Source organism: Chiloscyllium plagiosum, unplaced genomic scaffold, assembly GCF_037043375.1.
Source record: "Chiloscyllium plagiosum isolate Xiang-an unplaced genomic scaffold, Cpla_swu_hap1 HiC_scaffold_6, whole genome shotgun sequence".
NCBI classification, from domain to species: Eukaryota; Metazoa; Chordata; class Chondrichthyes; order Orectolobiformes; family Hemiscylliidae; genus Chiloscyllium; species Chiloscyllium plagiosum.
Window position 1 is genome coordinate 122573759 of NW_028270144.1, and position 21955 is coordinate 122595713.

Here is a 21955-nt window from a genome sequence, read left to right on the forward strand (position 1 = left end):
ACAGCACAGAAAAAGGCCCGACTGGCTCATTGAGTCTGCCCCAGTCAAAAATAACCACCCAATTGCATCAGCACTTCACAGAATCACAGAAACCCTAAAGAGTGGAAGCAGGCCATTCGGCCGTCCAAAGAACACTCCACCCAGAGCTACGCCACCCCATTCTATCCCTGTAACCCCACGCTTCCCAAGGTTAACCCACCTAGCCTGCACATCCCTGGACATAATGGACAATTTAGCATGGCAAACCCCCCTAACCTGCACATTTCTGGACTGTGGAAGGAAACCTGAAGGAAACACATGCAGTCACAAAGAGAAAATGCACACTTAAACAGTCAGTCACTCATGGGCGGAATCAAACCTGGGTTCCTGGTGTTGCGAGACAGCAGTGGTAACCTCTGAGTCACCGTGCCACCCAAGAGCCCATAGCCTTGAATGCCTTGGCATTGCAAGTACATATCTAAATACTTCTTAAATGTTACGAGGGCTCCAGCCTCTATCATCCTTCGTGGCAAAGTGTTGCAGATTCCCACCACCTTCGTTGGCTGCAAAATGCTTCAGAGTCCCCTTGATCATAAATGGTGCTGTACCAGTGCCTGCTTTTATTTTCTTTCTCACTCAACATTTGGGAGGTAAATCCAAAAACGCATCACGACATAATCTGAAATGAGTTACCGTTATGAGGTCCTCTCTGGTCGGAAACGAGGAGATCAAACAATTTTTCAGCGTCTTAACATTTGTGATCGACACGTGGAGTCTCTCATGGGCTTTCTTATGGGCATCAGCAGAAAGAATTGACTCCATCCCCTCCCTTAGGAGTAAAAGCACAAACCACATTACTTGCTTTCAAATGTTCAAATTTGTTGACCTGTCTAGAGCACTACTATTATAGAAATGGAACAGCAAAATTGATGTGACTCACACACAAGCTTGGTGCAACATCATTCAACCAAACCCTACCTCAATTATGTTCAACATTTGCAGTAACATTTTGATTAGATTAGATCTGCCAAAGAAGTCCACACCGACCCTCCAAAAAGTAACCCACCCAGATCCATTTCCCTCTGACTAATGCACCTAACACTGGGCAATTTAGCATGGCCAATTTACCTGACCTGCACAGCTTTGGACTGTGGGAGGAAACCCACGCAGACACAGGGAGAATGTGCAGACTCCATACAAACAGTCACTCAAGGCTGGTATTGAACCCAGGACCCTGGTGCTGTGAGGCAGCAGTGCTAACCACTGAGCCACCGTGCCGCCCTAATTTGTAACAGTATTTATTGCAATCCCAATCAGACATTCCAATTTGACCTCGTCTCATTTGCCAATGTTTGAACCATACGCCTCTAACCACTTCCTATTCATATGCCCATCCAAGATGCCTTTTAAATGTTGTAATTGTACCAGCCTCCACCACTTCCTTTAGCAGCTCACTCCCACATGCGCCATCCTCTGTGTGAAAAAGCTGCCCCTTGGGTCCCTTTTAAATCTTTCCCCTCTCACCCAAACCCTATGCCTTCTACTTCCTTACTTTTATGATCTCTGCCATTGAGCCTGGATTGTGTCTCAGTGCTTCTTCTACTGAAATGAATTACCTCACATTTTGCAGCACTGGGGGCAGCACAGTGGCTCAGCGGTTAGCACTGCTGCCTCACAGCACCAGCGACCTAGGTTCAATTCCAGCCTTGGACGACTGTCTGTGTGTAATGTGCACATTCGCCCCGTGTCTGTGTGGGTTTCCTCTGGGTGCTCCAGTTGCCTCCCACAATCCAAAGATATGCTAGTTAGGTGAATTGGTAATGTTGAATTGCCCGTCGTGTTCATTGGTGTATAGGTTAGGTGCATTAGTCATAGGAAATGTAGAGTAATAGGGTAAGGGACTAGATCTGGGTGGGTTACTCTTTGAACGGTCGATGTGGATTTGTTGAGCCAATTGCCCTCAACACCCATTTCCAATCTGTTTATATAAATAGGAAAAAGCAAGGGTCCCAACATTAATCCCTGGGGAACACCACTCTCAGCTTGCGTACTGTCTGAGAAATGCCCATCCATACCTACCCTCCATCTCCGATCTTTCAGCAACCTTCAGATCCATGTTGCCATTCATATCCAAACGTTTCTAATTTGCACGACGCCTGGAGGAAGACCGCCTCATCTTCCACCTACGAACCCTCCAACCACAAGGGATGAATGCAGATTTCTCCAGCTTCCTCATTTCCCCTCCCCCCAGCTTATCTCAGTCCCAACCCTCAGACTCAGCACCGCCTTCTTGACCTGCAATCATCTTCCCGACCTCTCCGCCCCCACCCCCTCTCCGGCCTATCACCCTCACCTTGACCTCCTTTCACCTATCGCATTCCCAATGCCCCTCCCCCAAGTCCCTCCTCCCTACCTTTTATCTTAGCCTGCTTGGCACACCCTCCTCATTCCTGAAGAAGGGCTTATGCCCGAAACATCGATTCTCCTGCTCCTTGGATGCTGCCTGACCTGCTGCGCTTTTCCAGCAACACATTTTTCAGCTCTGATCTCCAGCATCTGCAGTCCTCACTTTCTCCTAAATAACTCACTTTGTCAGACATGACCTGCCCTTGACGAAGCCTTGACGTTGACTGTCTACTATTAACTTATTGTTCTCTAAGTGTTTATTTATCTTATCCTGCATTATAGCCTCCATCAGTTTTCCCACTACTGACGTCACACTGACAGACCTGTTGTTTCCTGGACACGGAAATTGCTGGAAAAACACAGCAGGTCTGGCAGCATCTGTTCTGTGGAAGGGTCACTAAACTTGAAGCTTGAACTCTGCTTTCTCTCCACAGATGCTGCCAAACTTGCTGAGTTTTTCCAGCGATTTCTGTTTTTGCTTTTGTTTTTTTTTTTCATTTCTTTGGGGTTTCTGTAGTTTCCTGGGTTATCCTTTGCCCCTTTCTGAAATAACTGTGCCAACTGTGACCAATCCTGTATTCAGAGAAGCCTTCACAACCTTCCCAAAAAATGTAGGCCACAGGATTGGAAACACACTCCAGAGTTTTATAAAGGCTATTGCAACATCCTTTGGTATTCTATGCCTCATAAGTCTCAGGATTCCATTTGCACTTGAAACCACTTTCTCAATCGACCCTGCAGCCTTCAAATATTGCTTTTTCTTAATTTAACTTATTTTCTAATTAAGCCTGTTCAGAGATGTTACCACAAACCTCTGGAGCAGGTGGGACTTGGATGCAGGTCTCCTAGTCCAGGGTGGGGACACTATCTCTGTACCAGTCCTGCAGCCTTCAACCTATTATTTTAATCAACCCATTTAGAGACGTAATTACACATGCCTGGAGCAGGTGGAACTTGAACCCAGACGTCCCAGTTCCATGGCAGGGACATTACCACTGTGCCACAAGAGAGCCCATTCTGCAGTCTTCAATGATCTGTGTACAAATACCTACAAACATTTCTCCTATACTCCAATTAGAGTCACAACCTATGGGACCCTCTTGTGATGCAGCAATGGTGAACCGAGAGGCCGGTTTCATGTCCCACCTACTCCAGAGGTGGGTATAGAACATAGAACATAGAAGAATACAGCGCAGTACAGGCCCTTTGGCCCTCGATGTTGCGCCAATCCAAGCCCACCTAACCCTACACTAGCCCACTATCCTCCATGAAGAGGTTTTCCTCCTCTCTCTACAAGAATCTCAGGGAGTCTCTCCTCTAGCTTATCTCTCCATGCTTCAGGCTCTCTGCCTTTATTCCTGATGAAGGGCTTTTGCCCGAAACGTCGATTTTGCCTGTCCTCGGATGCTGCCTGAATTGCTGTGCTCTTCCAGCACCACTAATCCAGAATCTGGTTTCCAGCATCTGCAGTCATTGTTTTTACCTCGTTGATTTTAACCCTACTGCGAATCCTCTTGCAAGGATGCCTGCCTTGAAGAAGTTTTCCTCCTCTCTCTACAAGAATCTCAGGGAGTCTCTCCTCTAGCTTATCTCTCCACGCTTCAGGCTCTCTGCCTTTATTCCTGATGAAGGGCTTTTGCCCGAAACGTCGATTTTGCCTGTCCTCGGATGCTGCCTGAATTGCTGTGCTCTTCCAGCACCACTAATCCACTATCCTCCATATGCCTATCCAATGCCCGCTTAAATGCCCATAAAGAGGGAGAGTCCACCACTGCTACTGGCAGGCCATTCCATGAACTCACGACTCGCTGAGTAAAGAATCTACCCCGAACATCTGTCCTATACCTACCACCCCTTAATTTAAAGCTATGCCCCCTCGTAATAGCTGACTCCATACGTGGAAAAAGGTTCTCACGGTCAAACCTATCTAAACCCCTAATCATCTTGTACATCTCTATCAAGTCACCCCTAAACCTTCTTTTTTTCAATGAAAACAACCCCAAGTGCCTCAGCCTTTCCTCATACGATCTTCCTACCATACCAGGCAACACCCTGGTAAACCTCCTCTGCACCCGTTCCAGTGCCTCCACATCCTTCCTATAGTACGGCGACCAAAACTGCACACAATACTCCAGATGCGGCCGCACCAGAGTCTTATACAACTAAATTACTATAATTACATTTCTGTCTGCCCATTTCACCAGCCTGTCCATGTCTCTCTGAAGTTAATCAGTCCTTTTTTTTTTATAACAGTTCCTCAAAGTCACAAGCCTATGTCATTAGCAAATTTTGAAACAGTACGCGGTATACCTCGGTCTACATCATTAATGTAGATCAGGAAAGGCAACAGTGCTAACAGTGATGCCTGGGAAATGCTACTATAGAACATTAGAGCACAGTACAGGCCCTTCGGCCCTCGATGTTGCGCCTACCTGTGAAACCAATCTGAAGCCTATCTAACCTACACTATGGACATTCCTTCAGGCCATTAAAGAAGGCCTCACGACTACGCTCTATTTCCTGTCACTCATTAACTTTGCTCTTACGACTTGCTTTTCCATATGCTGCAGCTTTGCTGAAAATTCCATTTCGTGGAAAACATTAGAAGCAGAATTGCCTTCTGGGAAATCCATGTGCACCATAGCAACCACTTTGTGTTACTTCATCAAAAGATTTAATCGAGTTACTTAAACATGAGTGACCTTTAACACAGTTGTACTGGATTTTCATTTTCACACGCTTATGCAAAACACGGTCAACTTTACCCTGGATATTTACTTTTCCCTCCATACACTACTGTATCTGCTGGGTTTATCCTTACACCCACCTTTTGAACAGTGGTGAAACGTTTGCAATTCTCCAGTCTTCTAGCACCACTCCAGCATACAGAAGTTTCAGAAAATTACAGCCCAACGTCCTTCCCTACTTCTCTCGGTATTTTGGATACTTCTCATCCAGATATGACAACCTTACTAACTTTCAGATCAGCCAGTTTATCAAATGCCTCCTCCCTTGTGTCATCTTTAACACTAACACTGTTGTCACTAAGCTTACACAACTTGGCTGTTAGCATAAGATACAGGGGATATAAAATAATTAAACTGATCAACCTTTTTATTCGTTATAATTCTTTTATTCGTTTATAGTACAGTATCAGGGAGGAAACCAAGAGATTATGAGGAATGCAGATAGAGCGCTACAATTAAACAGAGGCACTAATAGGTTTAATAGTCCGTGAAATTTCTCTTAAAAAGAATGGAAAATTGTGGGAACTGCTGGGTAAAATACATGCTTGGAATTTTACATTTAAATGCTTCTTGGGGGAGATGTTTAATCCTCATAAATGACAGGCCAGTTAACACTGAGTCTCAGCCTCAGAGAGGGAGTTCTCCATCAGTGATTAATATTGAAATCTTAAACTACATTGACTTTAATATTCTTATTCTGTCAGAAATATTTACATGAAGATCTTTCCCTTGTATTTACAATGTTACGAATATATAATAATAAAGAAAATAATGAAATGTTATGTTAGAATAAGAAATAGGAGCATGCCAAACTATCCCTCAAGCCTGTTCCACCAGCCAATAAGATCAAGGTTACTCTTCTACCTTAATTTCCCTGCCTACGTCTCCTATTCCATGATTCCCTCAGTGCCCAAACTGCCCCTAATTACGGCCTCAGGATGTCTTCAACCTCACATATCCCAGGAACTCGAGTTTGAATCCTGCCACTGTTGTTGGTGGAGTTCAAATTCAATAAATATCTAGGCTTCTGAGTCTAATGATGACTATGAATCCATCGTTGATTGTTGGAAAAATCCATCTGGCTAATCCACCTAGCTTGGACAATCCCTGGACACAGTGGACAATTGAGGATTAGATTAGATTACTTACAGAGTGGAAACAGGCCCTTCAGCCCAACAAGTCCACACCGACCCGCCGAAGCGCCAACCACCCAGACCCATTCCTCTACATTTACCCCTTCACCTAACACTACGGGCAATTTAGCATGGCCAATTCACCTAACCTGCACATTTTTTTTGGACTGTGGGAGGAAACCGGAGCACCCTGAGGAAACCCACACAGACACGGGGAGAATGTGCAAACTCTACACAGTCAGTAGCCTGATGCGGGAATTGAACATGGGTCTCTGGCGCTGTGAGGCAGCAGTGCTAACCACTGTGCAGCCACAGTGAGGTCTGCAGATGTTGGAGATCAGAGTTGGGAGTGTATTGCTGGAAAAGCACAGGAGGTCAGGCAGCATTCGAGGAGCAGGAAAATCGATATTTCGGGCCAGACCCCTTTATCAGGAAGCGTGATGAAGGGCTCTGGCCTGAAACGTCGATTTTCCTGCTCCTCCGATGCTGCCTGACCTGCTGTGCTTTTCCAGCAACACACTCCCAACAATGGGCAATTTAGCACAGCCAATTGACTTAACCAGCACATCTTTAGATTGTGGGAGGAAACCGGGGCACGAGGAGGAAACCCACGCACACACGGGGAGAATGTGCAAACTCCACACAGTCGCCAATGGCAATCGAACTCAGATTCCTGGCACAGAGAGGCAACAGTACTAACCACTGAGCCACCATGCCACTCACGCAGACAGCGTAGAAGCTAGCAATGGTTTTTCAGGACTCTTGTGGAGCCAAGAAACATTCAGGTAACCATTTAGTATTCAGAAAGAGTCCTTCAGGGAAAACAACACATAAAAATTCAGGGCAGACCAATTTCAGGAAGGAGTTCTGAAACAAGGTTTGGGACTTATATTTCAAATGAAAGTGACCTACCCGTACAAATGTGCAGAAAGCCCTGGATGCCTATAATGGACCCACAGCAAGCAGCACACCTCTGACATCAAATGTTCACATACCCACTTCCACCAAAATGATCCCTTAGTTAAAATAATAGAAAGAACCTGTGGATGCTGGAGATCTGAAACAAAAACAGAAATTGTTGGTGAAACGCGACAGATCTGGCAGGATCTACAGGAAGAAGGCAGAGTTAACACCTGGTGACCAGACTCAAAAGGCTTTCTTTCCACAGATGCTGCCAGACTTGCTGAGTTTCACAATTTCTGTTTTCTGTTTTGGTTTTTTTTTAATTCATTTGTGGGATGTCGCCACTGCCAGTTGGGCCCGCATTTATTGCCTGTTCCTAGCTGCCCTTGAGAAGGTGGTGGTGAGCTGCCTTCTTGAACCACTGCAGTTCACCTGTTGTTTGTTGATCCACAATGCTGTTAGGGAGGGAATTTGGTCCCTAAGGTGTCTGTTTTACACCGAGAATATAAGGAGTGGAGTCACTGAGTCTCTCAGCCAAGACATTTCTGTTTAAGTCATATAAACAACCAAAGTGGAAGGGTAAGTTTCCTGCTCAACTCAAACTTGAATTAAAAATACTTTTGTGACAGTAAGAAGCCTCGGGAAAAATTACTGGGCAAAACATTTGAATTTGAGCTCGGCATTTTGATTGTATTGTCAGGAAGCACATCTTTACAGGATGGACATCTGGAAGTCTCATACCTGAAAAGGATTATGGAATTACAGAGTTGTACAGCACGGAAACAGACCCTTCGGTCCAACTCGTCCATGCCAACCAGATTAAACTAGTCCCATCTGCCAGCATTTGGCCTATATCCCTCCAGTTTTGGACCCTCTAGTTCTGGACTCCCCCCACCCGAAGGAAACGACCTTGCCTACTCACCCTATCCATGCCCCTCATGATTTTATAAACCCTCTATAAGTCCCCGTTCAGTTTCCAACGCTCCAGAGAGGCTATGCAGGGAGACCAGATTTGCATGCGATATTCCAAAATTTGTTGAGGTTGGAAATTTGCCAGAGTTGTCTGTGAAAAGGATTCCTGAAGAAGGGCTTATGCCCGAAACGTCGATTCTCCTGTTCCCTGGATGCTGCCTGACCTGCTGCGCTTTTCCAGCAACACATTTTCAGCTCTGATCTCCAGCATCTGCAGACCTCACTTTCTCCTGTGAAAAGGATATCAAACTGGACACTAAATCAGCCATGAGCTAAGTGACTGCCAGTACAAGTTTGAGAGAGTGAATGGCTTCCTCTATTCCTACATTCTTCTCTTACCTCAACTGCTTCATAAAGTTGTAACCTGGTGTTAATGCTCCAAATTTCTGTTGCCGGACATCAGCTGCAAATCCATAAGCAAATTCCTTGCATTGCTGAGGGGACAGACAAAGAGAAATCAGAAATTAATAAGGCTTTCCTATAATCTTTTCATGGGTGGGGGGGCTAATTAAAGCATACAGAATATTTTAATTGCTACAGTCTTGGCAGAATGTGCCAGAGGAATACAGGTCTGTCAATACCAATGGAGCGAGAAACAGAGTTAACAAATCTTCTTCAGAACAGTATTCTCTGTTTTTCAGTTTTCCAGTATCTGCAGTTGTTTTTGCCTTCATAAGAAAAAGTAGCAGTTTGTTCAGTTTTAATATAGCTTTTAGGGTCAGAGTCATACTGCACGGAAACAGACCCTTTGGTAGAACCAGTCCACACCATTCATACTCCCAAACAAATCTAGTCCCCACCTGCCTGCTCCTGGCCCATATCTCTTCAAACCTTTCCTATTCATGAATTTATCCAAATGTCTTTTAAATGTTGTAATTGTGCCCACATCCACCACTTTCTCAGGAAGTTCATTCCACACTCTAACTACCCTCTGTGCAAAACAATTTGCACCTCATGTCTTTTTTTAATCTCTCTCCTCTCACCTTAAAAATATGCCCCCAGTCTTGAAATCTGCCATCCTAGAGAAAAGATACCTACCGTTAATTGTATCCATAAACCTCATAATTTTATTAACCTTTATAAGGTCACCTCTCAACCTCCACACTGATGTGAACAGAAGTCCCATCCTATCCAGCATTTCTCTATAACTCAAATCTTTCATACCTGGCAACATCCTGATAAATCTCTTCTGAACCCTCTCTAGCTTCATCATATTCTTCCTATACCAGGCAGACCAGAAATGGACACAGTATTCCAGAATGGCGCACACCAATATCCGGTACAACATCAACACGACTTCCCAATTCCAATACTCAAAGATCTGAGCTATGAAAGCAAACATGTCAGGTATAGACAAGATGGACCGAATGAATCCTTAGAAGAGTAAAAAGGTAGTAGAGCATACTCGAGGGAAATTAGGAGGGCAAAAAGAGGATCCGAATAGCTTTGGCAAATGGAGTTAAGGAGAATCCAAAGGGTTTTTACAAATACATTAAGGACAAAAGGGTAATTAGGCAGAGAATAGGCGGCCTTTGTGTGGAACTGCAGGAGATGGGGGAAATACTAAACGAGTATTTTGCATCAGTGTTTACTGTGGAAAAGGACATGGAAGATATAGAATGTTGGGAATTAGATGGTGACATCTTGAAAAATATCCATATTACAGCGGAGGAAGTGCTGGAAGTCTTGAAACACATAAAAGTGGATACATCCCCAGGACCTGATCAGGTGTACCCTAGAACTCTGTGGGAAGCTAGAGAAGTGATTGCTGGGCCTCTTGCTGAAATATTTGTATCACGATAGTCACAGGTGAGGTGCCGGAAGACTGGAGGTTGGCTAATGTGGTGCCACTGTTTAAGAAGGGCGGTAAGGACAAGCCAGGGAACTATAGACCGGTGACTGGTGGTGGGCAAGTTGTTGGATGGAATCCTAAGGGACAGGATGTACATGTATTTGGAAAGGCAAGGACTGACTCGGGATAGTCAACATGGCTTTGTGCGTGGGAAATCATGTCTCACAAACTTGATTGAGTTTTTTGAGGAAGTAACAAAGAGGATTGATGACGGCAGAGCAGTAGATGAGATCGATATGGACTTCAGTAAGGTGTTCGACAAAGTTCTCCATGGGAGACTGATTAGCAAGGTTAGATCTCATGGAATACAGGGAGAACTAGCCATTGGATACAGAACTGGCTCAAAAAGTAGAAGGGGTGGTGGTGGAGGGTTGTTTTTCAGACTGGAGGCCTGTGACCAGTGGAGTGCCACAAGGATCGGTGCTGGGTCCTCTACTTTTCGTCATTTATATAAATGATTTGGATGGGAGCATAAGAGGTAGAGTTAGTAAGTTTGCAGATGAGACAAAAATTGGAGGTGTAGTGGACAGCGAAGAGGGCTACCTCAGATTACAACAGGATCTGATGTGCCAATGGGCTGAGAAGTGGCAGATGAAGTTTAATTTTGATAAATGCGAGGTGCTGCATTTTGGGAAGGCAAATCTTAGCAGGACTTATACACTTAATGAGGGTGGCATGGTGGCTCAGTGGTTAGCACTGCTGCCTCACAGCACCGGGAGCAGGATTGATACCTGCCTTGGGTAACTGTCTGTTTGGTGTTTGCACATTCTCCTCGTGTCTGCTCCGGTTTCCTCCCACAATCCAAAGATGTGCAGGTCAGGTGAAGTGGCCATGCTAAATTGCCCATAGTGCTAGGCGCATTAGTCAGGGGTAAATATAGAGTAGGAGAATGGGTCTGGGTGGGTTACTCTTTGGAGATCGGTGTGACCTGTTTCGATACTGTAGGGCGTCTAATCTAATCTTTATGGTAAGGTCCTCGGGAGTGTTGCTGAACAAAGAGACCTTGGAGTGCAGGTTTATAGCTCTTTGAAAGTGGACTCGCAGGTAGATAGGATAGTGAAGAAGGCGTTCGGAATGCTTTCCTTTATTGGTCATAGTATTGAGTACAGGCATTGGGAAGTCATGTTGCGGCTGTACAGAACATTGGTTAGGCCACTAATGGAATATTGCGTGCAATTCTGGTCTCCTTCCTATCGGAAAGATGTTGTGAAACTTGAAAAGGTTCAGAAAAGATTTACAAGGATGTTGCAGGGTTAGAGGATTTGAGCTATAGTGAGAGCTATAGGGGCTGTATTCCCTGGAGCGTCGGAGGCGGAGGAGTGACCTTATAAAGGTTTATAAAATCATGAGGGGCATGGATAGGGTAAATATACAAAGTATTTTCCCTGGGGTGAGGGAGTCCCGAAATAGAGGGCATAGGTTTAAGATGAGAGGGGAAAGATATAAAAGAGACCTATGGGGCAATTCTTTCACACAGAGGGTGGTACTTGGAATGAGCTGGAGGAAGTGGTGGAGGTTGGTAAAATTGCAACATTTAAAAGGCATTTGGATGGGTATATGAATAGGAAGGGTTTGGACGGATATGGGCCGAGTACTGGCAGCTGGGACTAGATTGGGTTGGGAGATTTGGTCGGTATGGACGAGTTGGACCGAAGGGTTTGTTTCCATGTTGTACATCTTTATGACTCGGTGACTCTATGCTAAATGTGAGGTAATGTAAAAGCTTTGATCAGGTTTCTTGAGTTGTTTTATTTCACTCTCAAGTGTACAGGAGTGAGAGACACATTGAATGAGTTACATTTTTTGCAACTTCATAATATTCCCCGAAGTCTGTCCATTACAGGTACCGGGTGAATTGGCATTGAGGGTCTAAAAGAGGGTGGGTATTGGAGCATGGAGGTACGAGGAGTCAAGGGGATTGGTCGGAGGATGAGTTGGCATTGGGTTAGCATGCAAGGTATGAGCAGTCTAAGGGTGTGGGTGAGTGGCTGAGTGAGTGAGACTGCGAAAGGACCTACAACGTGTGAAACACTGGGATAATGTCCTGGGGAATGAGGGGGTTAGTCCCTAAACACTTGCTTTTCCCGAGTAGCAGAGCTCTGCTTCTGGTGTCAGTGTGCCCAATTGCATCCATTCAAATGACCTGCCTCGGTAACTATAATCTGGTCTGTCTCAGTTTAGAAATCCAGGTACATGCTATACAGGTGTTTCCCCCCTCCTCTGCACCCCCCCCCCCCCCCCCCCCCGCCCAACCAGCCATGGGTGATAAGTTCCAAGACCTACCACGGATGCCCAAAACCACGGATAGTAGCGACCCCTATCATTTAAATGGGAAACATACCTCCACCGCAGCCCCCTGGAATTATCTCTGGAATGTTCCATGTAATAGTTTCAGACTGTGGCAACCTGCAGATAACTGAAACCGCAGAAACCGAATTCGAGGATACGGGGGTTCTACTGTATTTCAAAAGCAGGTACATGGACATTAAGCGAGAATGAGATTTAAAAGTGGTACTTGCTCTGCACTAAATGATAACAGCTAGCCAATGCAGTAGCACACTCTTCTGGTCATTTGTGCATGTACGTGTTTATTTTTAAAAATTCTAAATCAACCTTTTGAGAGACAGTACTACACATCTCAAATCCTCTGGCTCAGAAGTAGGGACACTATCACTGCACCACAAGACCTGCTCTATGTGTGCATTTAAAGAGATGTTTGTAATCAACCAATCCAGAGATGTGTCCTAACAGTTGGGACTTGAACCCAGGCACCCTGGCTCAGAGAGAGGGGACACTACCACGGCACCTAAAGTGCCCCTCTATGCATGCATTTGAATTCAAACTGGCATAAACCAGTTTAGATGGGCTCTTAACCTTTCCATTTGCACCCTGTCTTTTCTCTGTTATATAAAGATAATAATCAATGTCAGGGCTTATGGCATGTAGAAAGAAACAGTCAAGCATCTTTGGGACTGCAGACCAGAAAATAGAGCACTGCAAACAGCGGACCAGGTCTAACACCTAACAGCATTAAAAGTATACTCGTAGGCATTAGATTTTACTTCCTGCAAGAGCTTCCAACCCCATTACATACTTTCTGATTAACCTGTTCAGTGATGTGATGTCACACCTTTGGAGCAGGTGGGGCTTGAACCGGGCCTAGTGGCTCAAAGGTAGGGACACTCCACCTCCACCAAACCGACAATCACATTAAAAACTGTACAACACAGCCGTCAACGTTGGAATTCTGACACAGCTCAGGCTCCTTAAAAAGAAAGAAACAAAAGAACAGTGAACGCTGGAAATCTAGAGCAAAAACAGAAATTGCTGGAAGATCTCAGCAGATCCGGCAGCATCTGTGGAGAGTTAACGTTTCGGTCTGTTATAGAGTCATAGAGATGTACAGCACGGAAACAGACCCTTCGGTCCAACCCGTCCATGCTGACCAGGTATCCCAGTCCAATCTAGTCCGACCTGCCAGCACTTGGCCCATATCCCTCCAAATCCTTCCCATTCATATACCCATCCAAATACCTTTTAAATGTTGCAACTGCACCAGCCTCCACCACCTCCTCCGGCAGCTCACTCCACACCCGTACCACCCTCCAAGCGAAAAAGCTGCCCCCCAGGTCTCCTCCATATCTTTCCCCTCTCACCCTAAACCTATGCCCTCTAGTTCTGGACTCACCGACCCCAGGGAAGAGACTTTGTCTATTTACCCTATCCATGCTCCTCATGATTTTATAAACCTCTGTAAGATCACTCCTCAGCCTCTGACGCTCCAAGGAAAACAGCCCCAGCCTGTTCAGCATCTCCCTGTAGCTCAAATCCTCCAACCCTGGCAACATCCTGTTAAAATGTTAACTCTGATTTCTCTCCACAGATGCTGCCAGGCCTGCCTGAGATCTTCCAGCAATTTGGGTTTCAGTTGTCCAAGGAGAAGACAGATTGCTGCTGCCTTGGAAATTGGGCCATGCTTTATCCACCATCTAAAGAGCTTCTCTGGCAAATGTTGTGAAACTTGGAAGGGTACAAAAAAGATTTACAAGCATGTTGTTGGTGTTGGAGGGTTTGAGCAATTGGGAGAGGCTGAATAGGCTGTGGCTACTTTCCCTGGAGCAAGAGAGGCTGAGGGGTGATCTCATAGAGGTTTATAAAATCATGAGGGGCATGGATAATGTAAATAGCCAAGGTCTTTTCCCTACGGTTGAAGATTTGAAACCTAGAGGGCGCAGGTTTAAGGTGAGAGGAGAAGGATTTAAAAAGGGACCTAAGGGGCACCTTTTTCCACACAGAGGGTGGTGTATGTATGGAACGAGCTGCCAGACAAAGTGGTGGAAGTGGATACAATTACAATACTTAAAAGGTATCTGGATGGGTATATGAATAGCAAGGGTAGAGGGATTTGGGCCAAGTGCTGGCAAGTGGGACTAGATTAATTTAGGATATCTGGACGGCACAGATGAGTTGGATTGAAGGGTCAGTTTCAATAGAGAATAGGTGGAGTAGGCCATTCGACCCTTCGAGCCAGCACCACCATTCATTATGATCATGGCTAATCATCCACAATCAGTATCCTGTTCCTGCCTTATCTCCATAACCCTTGATTCCACTATCTTTAAGAACTCTTTCCATCTCTTTCTTGAAGGTATCCAGAGACTTGGCCTCCACTGCCTTCTGGGGCAGAGCATTCCATATATTCACCACTCCTCAACTCTGTTCTAAATGGCCTCCCCCTTATTTTTCCAACCTGTACATCTCTATGACACTATGATTCTATAACTGGAAGGAAAAGGGACACTAGAACCAATCAAAATGAAGAGTGAAGGGAGAGGGGATAACCTCAAATAATGGTCAACAGCAACAAAATAATGCCAAACAGTATCCAATCGGGCCTTAGTTAATGCAAGGGCCTCTGGACAGATTTCACAGAAGATCTAGAAAATACTGCACAAAATTAACTGAAATGCAAATCTCGTCAAGTGACAGCAGGTGTAGATAGAAAAGTGAGAGTAAAATTCACTGCGTGAAACAGCAGTATAACAGATACCAGCAGGAGCCTCACCCACCGCAGCTCAGAGAAAACGTCACCACAAGAACAAAAGGGCCACATATCAGACACTCCGGTGCAGGAAGTACTGCTGCTTTAAAAAACAATTAGTTGCATTCACATAGCATCTTTGATGTAACAAACTATTCCAGGAAACTTCAGAAGATCATAAATAGATTGTCCTTTTTTTTAAATTAATACTTAAAGATGGAAACATTAGGACTGGTGACAAAAGATTACGTCAAAGAGATGGGTTTTTTTAAAAAGAGATTAGAGTCCCTACAGGCCCTTCAGCCCAACAAATCCACACCAACCGTCTGAACAGCAACCCACCCAGACCCGTTCCCCTACCCCATATTTACCTCTGACTAATGCACCTGACACTATGGCCAATTTAGCATGGCTAATTCACCTAGCCTGCACATCTTCGGATTGTGGGATGAAACCGGAGCATCTGGAAGAAACCCATGCAGACACGGGGAGAATGTGCAAACTCCACATGGACGATCACCCAAGGCTGGAATCGAACCCTTGCCCACCCCTACACACATCCTGCAACCCTCCGCAAAACTCACCTTCCACTTAGCACCCACCCCCGCCACACTGCTCCCCTCACTCACCCCACACCCCCTTCCCAAACACGCCACATGCCCCACTGTCCCCTTTCCCCACACTCACCTCTACATTTCCCAATTCTTTCCACCCCTCGGTCGTCCCGCATCCTTCACCCACCCCACCACCCCCCAACATACACAGACACACACACTCTTGCACTCCGCTCACCCTTCCACGCCCCCAAATGCACCCCAACCCCTCACTCACTCCGCCCACACCCTGGCCTGCCACACCCCACTCACACCCCATCTAATGCCCCACCCCCTACCCACATCTGCACAAACAGCTCTGGGGCGAGATGGTTCTGTTCAGCTAGGGCAATCTCCCAACCTCCCTCATTCCCATCCAACTAGGGGCTATCGATCCTGTCCCATGTCTCTGGTGAGAGGACACTTAAGCAGGATCAGCAGGTTTAGTTATTGCAACGCTTCAAATTTGAGCCCAATTCTGTCAACTCTTGTGACCAATGACCAGTTAAAACACTTAGGAATCCCTTTAACCCCTTGTCTCTCTGGTTATATGTTCATGCATTAATATGTAACTCATTCACCTCATTACAGAAAAGCTATTGCTGCACGGGAGAGAGCACAGTGAAGGTTCCTGGAATGATAAAGTATAGCTCTAGGGAAAGTTTGGATAGGCCAAATTGTTCTATTTGCAACGGAGGAGGCTGAGACAGAGATTTAGAAAGATTAGAGAGAAAATGAGGAAAAATCTTTGCACCCAGACGGAATTAGAGATCTGGAGCTCACTGTGTGAAAAGAAAGTTGAAAGGGAAACCCTCAGCTGATTTAACAAGTGTCTGAGTGAGCACCAAGTGCTGTAACCTGGAGGACTATGCACCAAGTGCAGGAAAATAGGATGTGGCTAGTTGGTTCATTTTTCAGCCAGCACAGAGACAAAGGGCTGAGTGGCCTCATTTTTTTAAAACCATGAACATTCTGTAGTATGATAGCGACACAGATTGGTTCTGGCTCAGTCAGGGAGCCAGGCCTTTTTAAAGCCAATGTATTTCTCTATTTGCAGCTTTTCTGTAATGTTTCTGTAACTGCTCCACTCAGAAATGGATAAATGGCTAAAGCCGCCTTCACCACAAGAGGAGATGACTTGGGAAGGATGCCAAGTTTGACTTTTAAGAGAAAGCCAAAAAAAAAGTTTATTTATAAAGCACCTTTCATAGAGCTTTAGATAACTACTCCTTTCAAATATAGACGTTATTGAAATTGTGGCAGCTGATGTACGCACAACAAACTCCTACAAATAACAATGCAAGGATAAAAAATACTGTCTTCATGACATGGACCAATAAATAAATTGCTTTTATTCATTCAAGGGATGTGGATGTCACTGGCTGGGCCAGCATTTCTCTATCTGTCCTTGAGATGGCGCTTGTGAGCTTTTTTCTTGAACCAGTGCAGTCCGTAGGGAGACCCACAATGCCCTGAGGGAGAGAATTCCAGGAATCTGACCAAGCGACACTGCAATAGATTTCCAAGTCAGGGTGGTGAACGTCTTGGATGGAAACTTGCAGGTGGTGGCATTCCAATGCATCTACTGCCCTTGGCCTTCCAGATGGTAGTGGTCATGAGTTGGAAGGTGCTGTCTGAGGAGCCTTGGTGAATTTCCCCAGTGCGTCTTGTCGATGGTGTGCACTGCTTCTACCATTATTACCACAAATTCAAAAACAGTTTATCTGACTTGAACAGAAAGGCTAAACAGACTATCACCTCACTTCAAAAATCCCCGAGTGTCATCAAACCTAATAGATGTGATCAATTGTATCAAGGTATAATTGGACTATGGAGTATTGTGTGCAGTTCTGGTCGCCACATTACAAGAAAGATGTGGAGGCTTTGAACAGGGTGTAGAAGAGGTTTACCAGGATGTTGCCTGGATTAGTGGTTCAACTGGTGGTATGGACAGGTTGGACAAATTGGGATCGTTTTCGCATTGGAGTTGAGGGCAACCTGACAGAAGTATATAAAATTATGACAAATAGCAATAGAATGGTTTGTCAGAGTCTTTTTCCCCCACAGTGGAAATCTCAAATACTAGATGGTTTAGGTTTAAGGTGAGAGAGGGAAAAGTTAAAAAGAGAGATGCAAGACAAGCTTTTATGCAGGTGCCTGGAACATGCTGCCAGGGGAGGTGGTAGAAGCAGATTCTATAGCAACACTTAAGAGTCATTTAGACAGACATGTGAATAGAGGGGATGTGGACCATAGGCAGACAGATAGGATTAGTTTAGATTAACATCGTGATCAGCACAGACCTGGTGAGCTGAAGGGCCTGTTCCCGTGCTGTACATTTCACTGTCTTAATATTCTAACTTTCCAGATGCTTAAAATAGTGACAAATATGTCTCCACTGACTAGTGTTGAACATTACATTATCTGGGATATTTAACAGATCTATGCAAACCCAGTCTAGTTTAGATTAGATTGTGGAAACAGGCCCTTCGGCCCAACAAGTCCACACCGACCCTCCGAACAGGAACCCACCCGCCCTCTGACTAATGCAACTAACAACTATGGACAATTTAACATGGACAATTCACCGAACCTGCACATCTGTGGAATGTGGGAGGAAACCGGAGCACCCGGAGGAAACCCACGCACACACGGGGAGAATATGCTAACTCCGCACAGACAGTCGCCCAAGGCTAGAATCGAACCTGGGACCCTGACGCTGTGAGGCAGCGCGAACCACTGAGCCACTGTGCCGCCCGGATTTCCAAACTTTTATTGAAATACTCAAGGAGTTTATATAATAGAAGATTATGTAAACTCCTTGGAAGGTTTACTAAATACAATCATCACATTTTCCAAAATTATAAGAATCAAACCTGCTATATATTAATGTAAGCAGAAACATATCTCCAGGTATCCAGTAAGAGTAAAGGTAACCATCAGATTAAATAGCCTATTTCACCAAAGTATTCTCACAGACAGCAAACTAGGAATTTAAAAGCGCATATTGTCCTTTCAATATACTAGTTTATACAGAATAAATAAAGATTGGGACATAAATATGGGATTCCGGTCAAAATAATATAGCCAAACTATTTTTAAAGCAAAAGAAGATTAAACATCTTCTTTTACCATCTTGGAAAAATTCAATATTTCACAAGCATAAAATTAGTGAGTTGAGAAGATTTGTAGCTCAGGTGGAGGTTTTCGATGTAGGTTTGCTCACTGAGCTGGAAGGTTCATTTCCAGACGTTGTCACCCTGCTAGGTAACATCTTCAGTGGGCCTCAGGCAAAGCACTGCTGTTAATTCCTGCTTTTTATTTATATAAACAGAAAGCAGGAATGATCAGCAGTGCTCTTCCTGAGGCCCACTGAAGAGGTTACCTAGCAGGGTGACAAAACGACTGGAAATGAACCTCCCAGTTCAGAGAGTAAACCTACATCCATAAAGTCAGTTTATTCATTTAGAGAAGCTATTTAAAATTAGTAAATTACTCCCGTGTTGAAAGCTCTATAATACCTCATTCACCTCATTCAACAAGGAGCTTTCAAGAATAATTTACAGCAAAGGGTAAAGTGCATGCTCTCATCAGTTCAGGGATTTCTGGTTAACTACAAACTCCAGGGATGTTAACAGTGTGCCCAAAAGGGAAACTTAGAAACAGCAACTACTTGATTTCTGCATCTTTTAATAACTGCATGTGAACAGACTCCAGACCTCAGTTTCAAAAGAGATGGTGGAATGTTGACAGTTTTGCTGTCATTACTGCCACAAAATTCAAGACCGCTGTTTCACATAGACAGTTACTAAAAGATGCAATGCCTTGTCACAATTACAGAATCTAAAGGGAATCAACACAAATCTATTTCGTATAAGAAAGCGTTCCAAACTGTTTCATAAAACCAAAGTAAGATACCAAGCAAGATCAGCAGGTATTAGGTCATATGGCTAAAAAGAGAGAGGTTTTAAGACTGCCATCAAGGAGAGAAACAATGCAAAGAGGGACAAAGGTGTAAGCAAAGAATTCCAAAGCTTAGTTTGAAGACTTGACCATGATTAGCAGAATGTCTGAAATCGAGGATGTTCCCAAAAGCCAGAATTAGAAAAGGACATATATCTTTGAGGATTGTAGGACTTGAGGAGATTACAGAGACAGGGAGGGACAACAGCATGAGGGATTTGGAAACGAGGATGACAATTTTTAAAAGTCAAGCCGTAATTTGACCAATCTAGTACGAAGTAGGTCAGCAAGTAAGGCGGTTGATGACTGAACAGCACTTGCTGCAAGTTAAAGCATGCATAGTAGATTTTTGAATGATCTCAATGTTATACAGGATGGAATAGGGGAATGGGAGTACAGGGAATGCAGTTACAAGGCACATTTCATCAGTGCAAATTTGCTGTAACGCGATTGATGCTGTTCCTACAGCAGAAACCTTCAAAACGTGTGTTGGCTGTAACATGCTTACAGCACCAACACATTAAGCACAGGTTTCAAAGCTCAGTTTTTCTATAACAAGAGGTCGCGCATGAACGTAATCATCATGCTATAGAAGAACGACCGTATCACAGAATCCTTACAGTGTGAAAACAGGCCCTTCGGCCCAACAAATCCATACCAACCCTCCGAAAAGTAACCCACTCAGACCCATTCCCCTACCCTATTATCCTATATTTACCCCTGAACAAAGCACCTAACCTACACATCGCTGATTACTATGGAAAATTTAGCATGGTCAATTTACCTAACCTGCACATCTTTGGACTGTGGGAGGAAACTAGTGCACCCAGCAGAGACCCACGCAGATACGGGGAGAATGTGCAAACTCCACATGGACAGTTGCCCCTGGCGCTATGAGACAGCAGTGCTAACCACTGAGCCACCGTGCCATATTTCTGTTCTAGCTCTGTTATTGTAATTCAATGGAACTCAACACAAGCTGGAGAAACAACGCATTAAATTTTCACTTAGGCATCTTGCAGCTCTAAGACTCCATATGTTGTTCCACAACCTCTGAAGATGACCTCTCTCCTCCACTTTTCTTACATCCAATCCCTCATCCCCAGACAGCCGTGTGTTTGTCTCTCCTTGCCTTTGCTTTCAGTAGAGTGGACCCATTTTCTCCTTTTCATACTTATCATTTACACCCATTTTACATCTCTAACCCTCCTTTACCATCATTAACACTCCATTTATATCTTACTCTGGGCATCCTCAGCATCTGTTCAACTCGCTCCTCCTTCCCCCTCTGCCTACAGGATGAAAACCACCACTTACCAGCCCCCTTCAGTTCTGAAAGTTTGAGTTCCTATTGGACACAAAACGTTAATTATGTTTCTCACTCCACGGATGCTGCCAGACCTGCTGAGTTTCCCCAGCACTTTCTGCTTTAATTTCACATGTCCAGCATCCGCAGCATTCCATTATATTATTGGAATAGTAACATCTAGCATCAGAATAATGCTTGAAAAGGAAGAAAAAAAAAATGTGGAAAAAAAAGCACGTGGTGAGGGCTGGGAAGTGAGATTAAACAGCATTAAATGTACAGATGTGGCAATATCATGTGGAAATTCTGATTTGCTTGCAAAAGTCTACCTAATGAAAATCCTGACTGCAGATAATCCATGGCTGTGCACTTATTATAATTCCTATCTTACTCACCTCCAGTGTTTCAGGTTGCGATAGCAGAACAGCAGCAACTAAAGCTCCCCCAGAGGCTCCTGTGTAGTTCTGTATTTTACTGAGTAACTTGTTCCCATGTCTGTGAAGAGCAACTGCTGCTCCCAAGTGGTAAATTCCCAAAAATCCACAGGCACTAAAAGTCAGGTTCAGGGGACACATAGTTAACTGTGTGAATGGAAAGAAAAAACAAGATAAAAATCATACAAAGGAAGCCCCCACCTCGGGCCACGTTCCAGCGACAAGCTGCCGTTAAACAACAATTAAACTGCAGATGCTGGAAATCTGGAACAGAAACAGAAATAGCTGGAGAAACTCAGCAGGTCTGAGAGAAAGCAGAGTCGCTGCGAAGGAAGGGTCACCCCGGGATACGAAAGACGAACTCTGCTTTCTTTCTGCAGATGCTGCCAGACGTGCTGAGTTTCTCCAACTTGTTCTGTTATTTGTTGCCAGGAAACAACTCTCAGCATTGGTGAGACTTACTGTGTAATGCAGCGCAGGCTGGTGGCCTCTCTGCGGTCCTTCCAATGTTGTTTTTCTCAGTGAATACTAGTTGTACCAACAACAGGAGGTCTTGAGCATCGAATTTAGCTCCAAGAGCCTGCTAGAACCATTGGCAAATGCAGGTTCAATGACACTGTGGAAGG

The 21955-nt window shown here is 44.7% G+C and overlaps 1 protein-coding gene across 8 annotated transcripts in view; it reads right to left on the reverse strand.

Annotated features, from left to right (window-relative positions):
• Positions 1 to 21955, reverse strand: part of pnpla4 (patatin-like phospholipase domain containing 4) — a 51637-nt gene that overhangs the window by 26115 nt on the left and 3567 nt on the right. For 3 of the 8 annotated variants that reach the window (XM_087988408.1, XM_087988406.1, XM_043692415.2), the window contains exons 3-6: positions 21792 to 21945; positions 21291 to 21476; positions 8480 to 8574; positions 673 to 808 (exon numbers count right to left, since the gene is read on the reverse strand). In XM_087988408.1, the coding sequence (XP_087844534.1) occupies positions 673 to 808; positions 8480 to 8574; positions 21291 to 21470 (411 nt within the window). In that variant the 5' untranslated portion in view covers positions 21471 to 21476; positions 21792 to 21945. The remainder of the gene's footprint in view (positions 1 to 672; positions 809 to 8479; positions 8575 to 21290; positions 21477 to 21791; positions 21946 to 21955) is intronic. The other 5 variants (XM_087988409.1, XM_043692416.2, XM_043692414.2 and 2 more) reach the window with 2 other exon arrangements.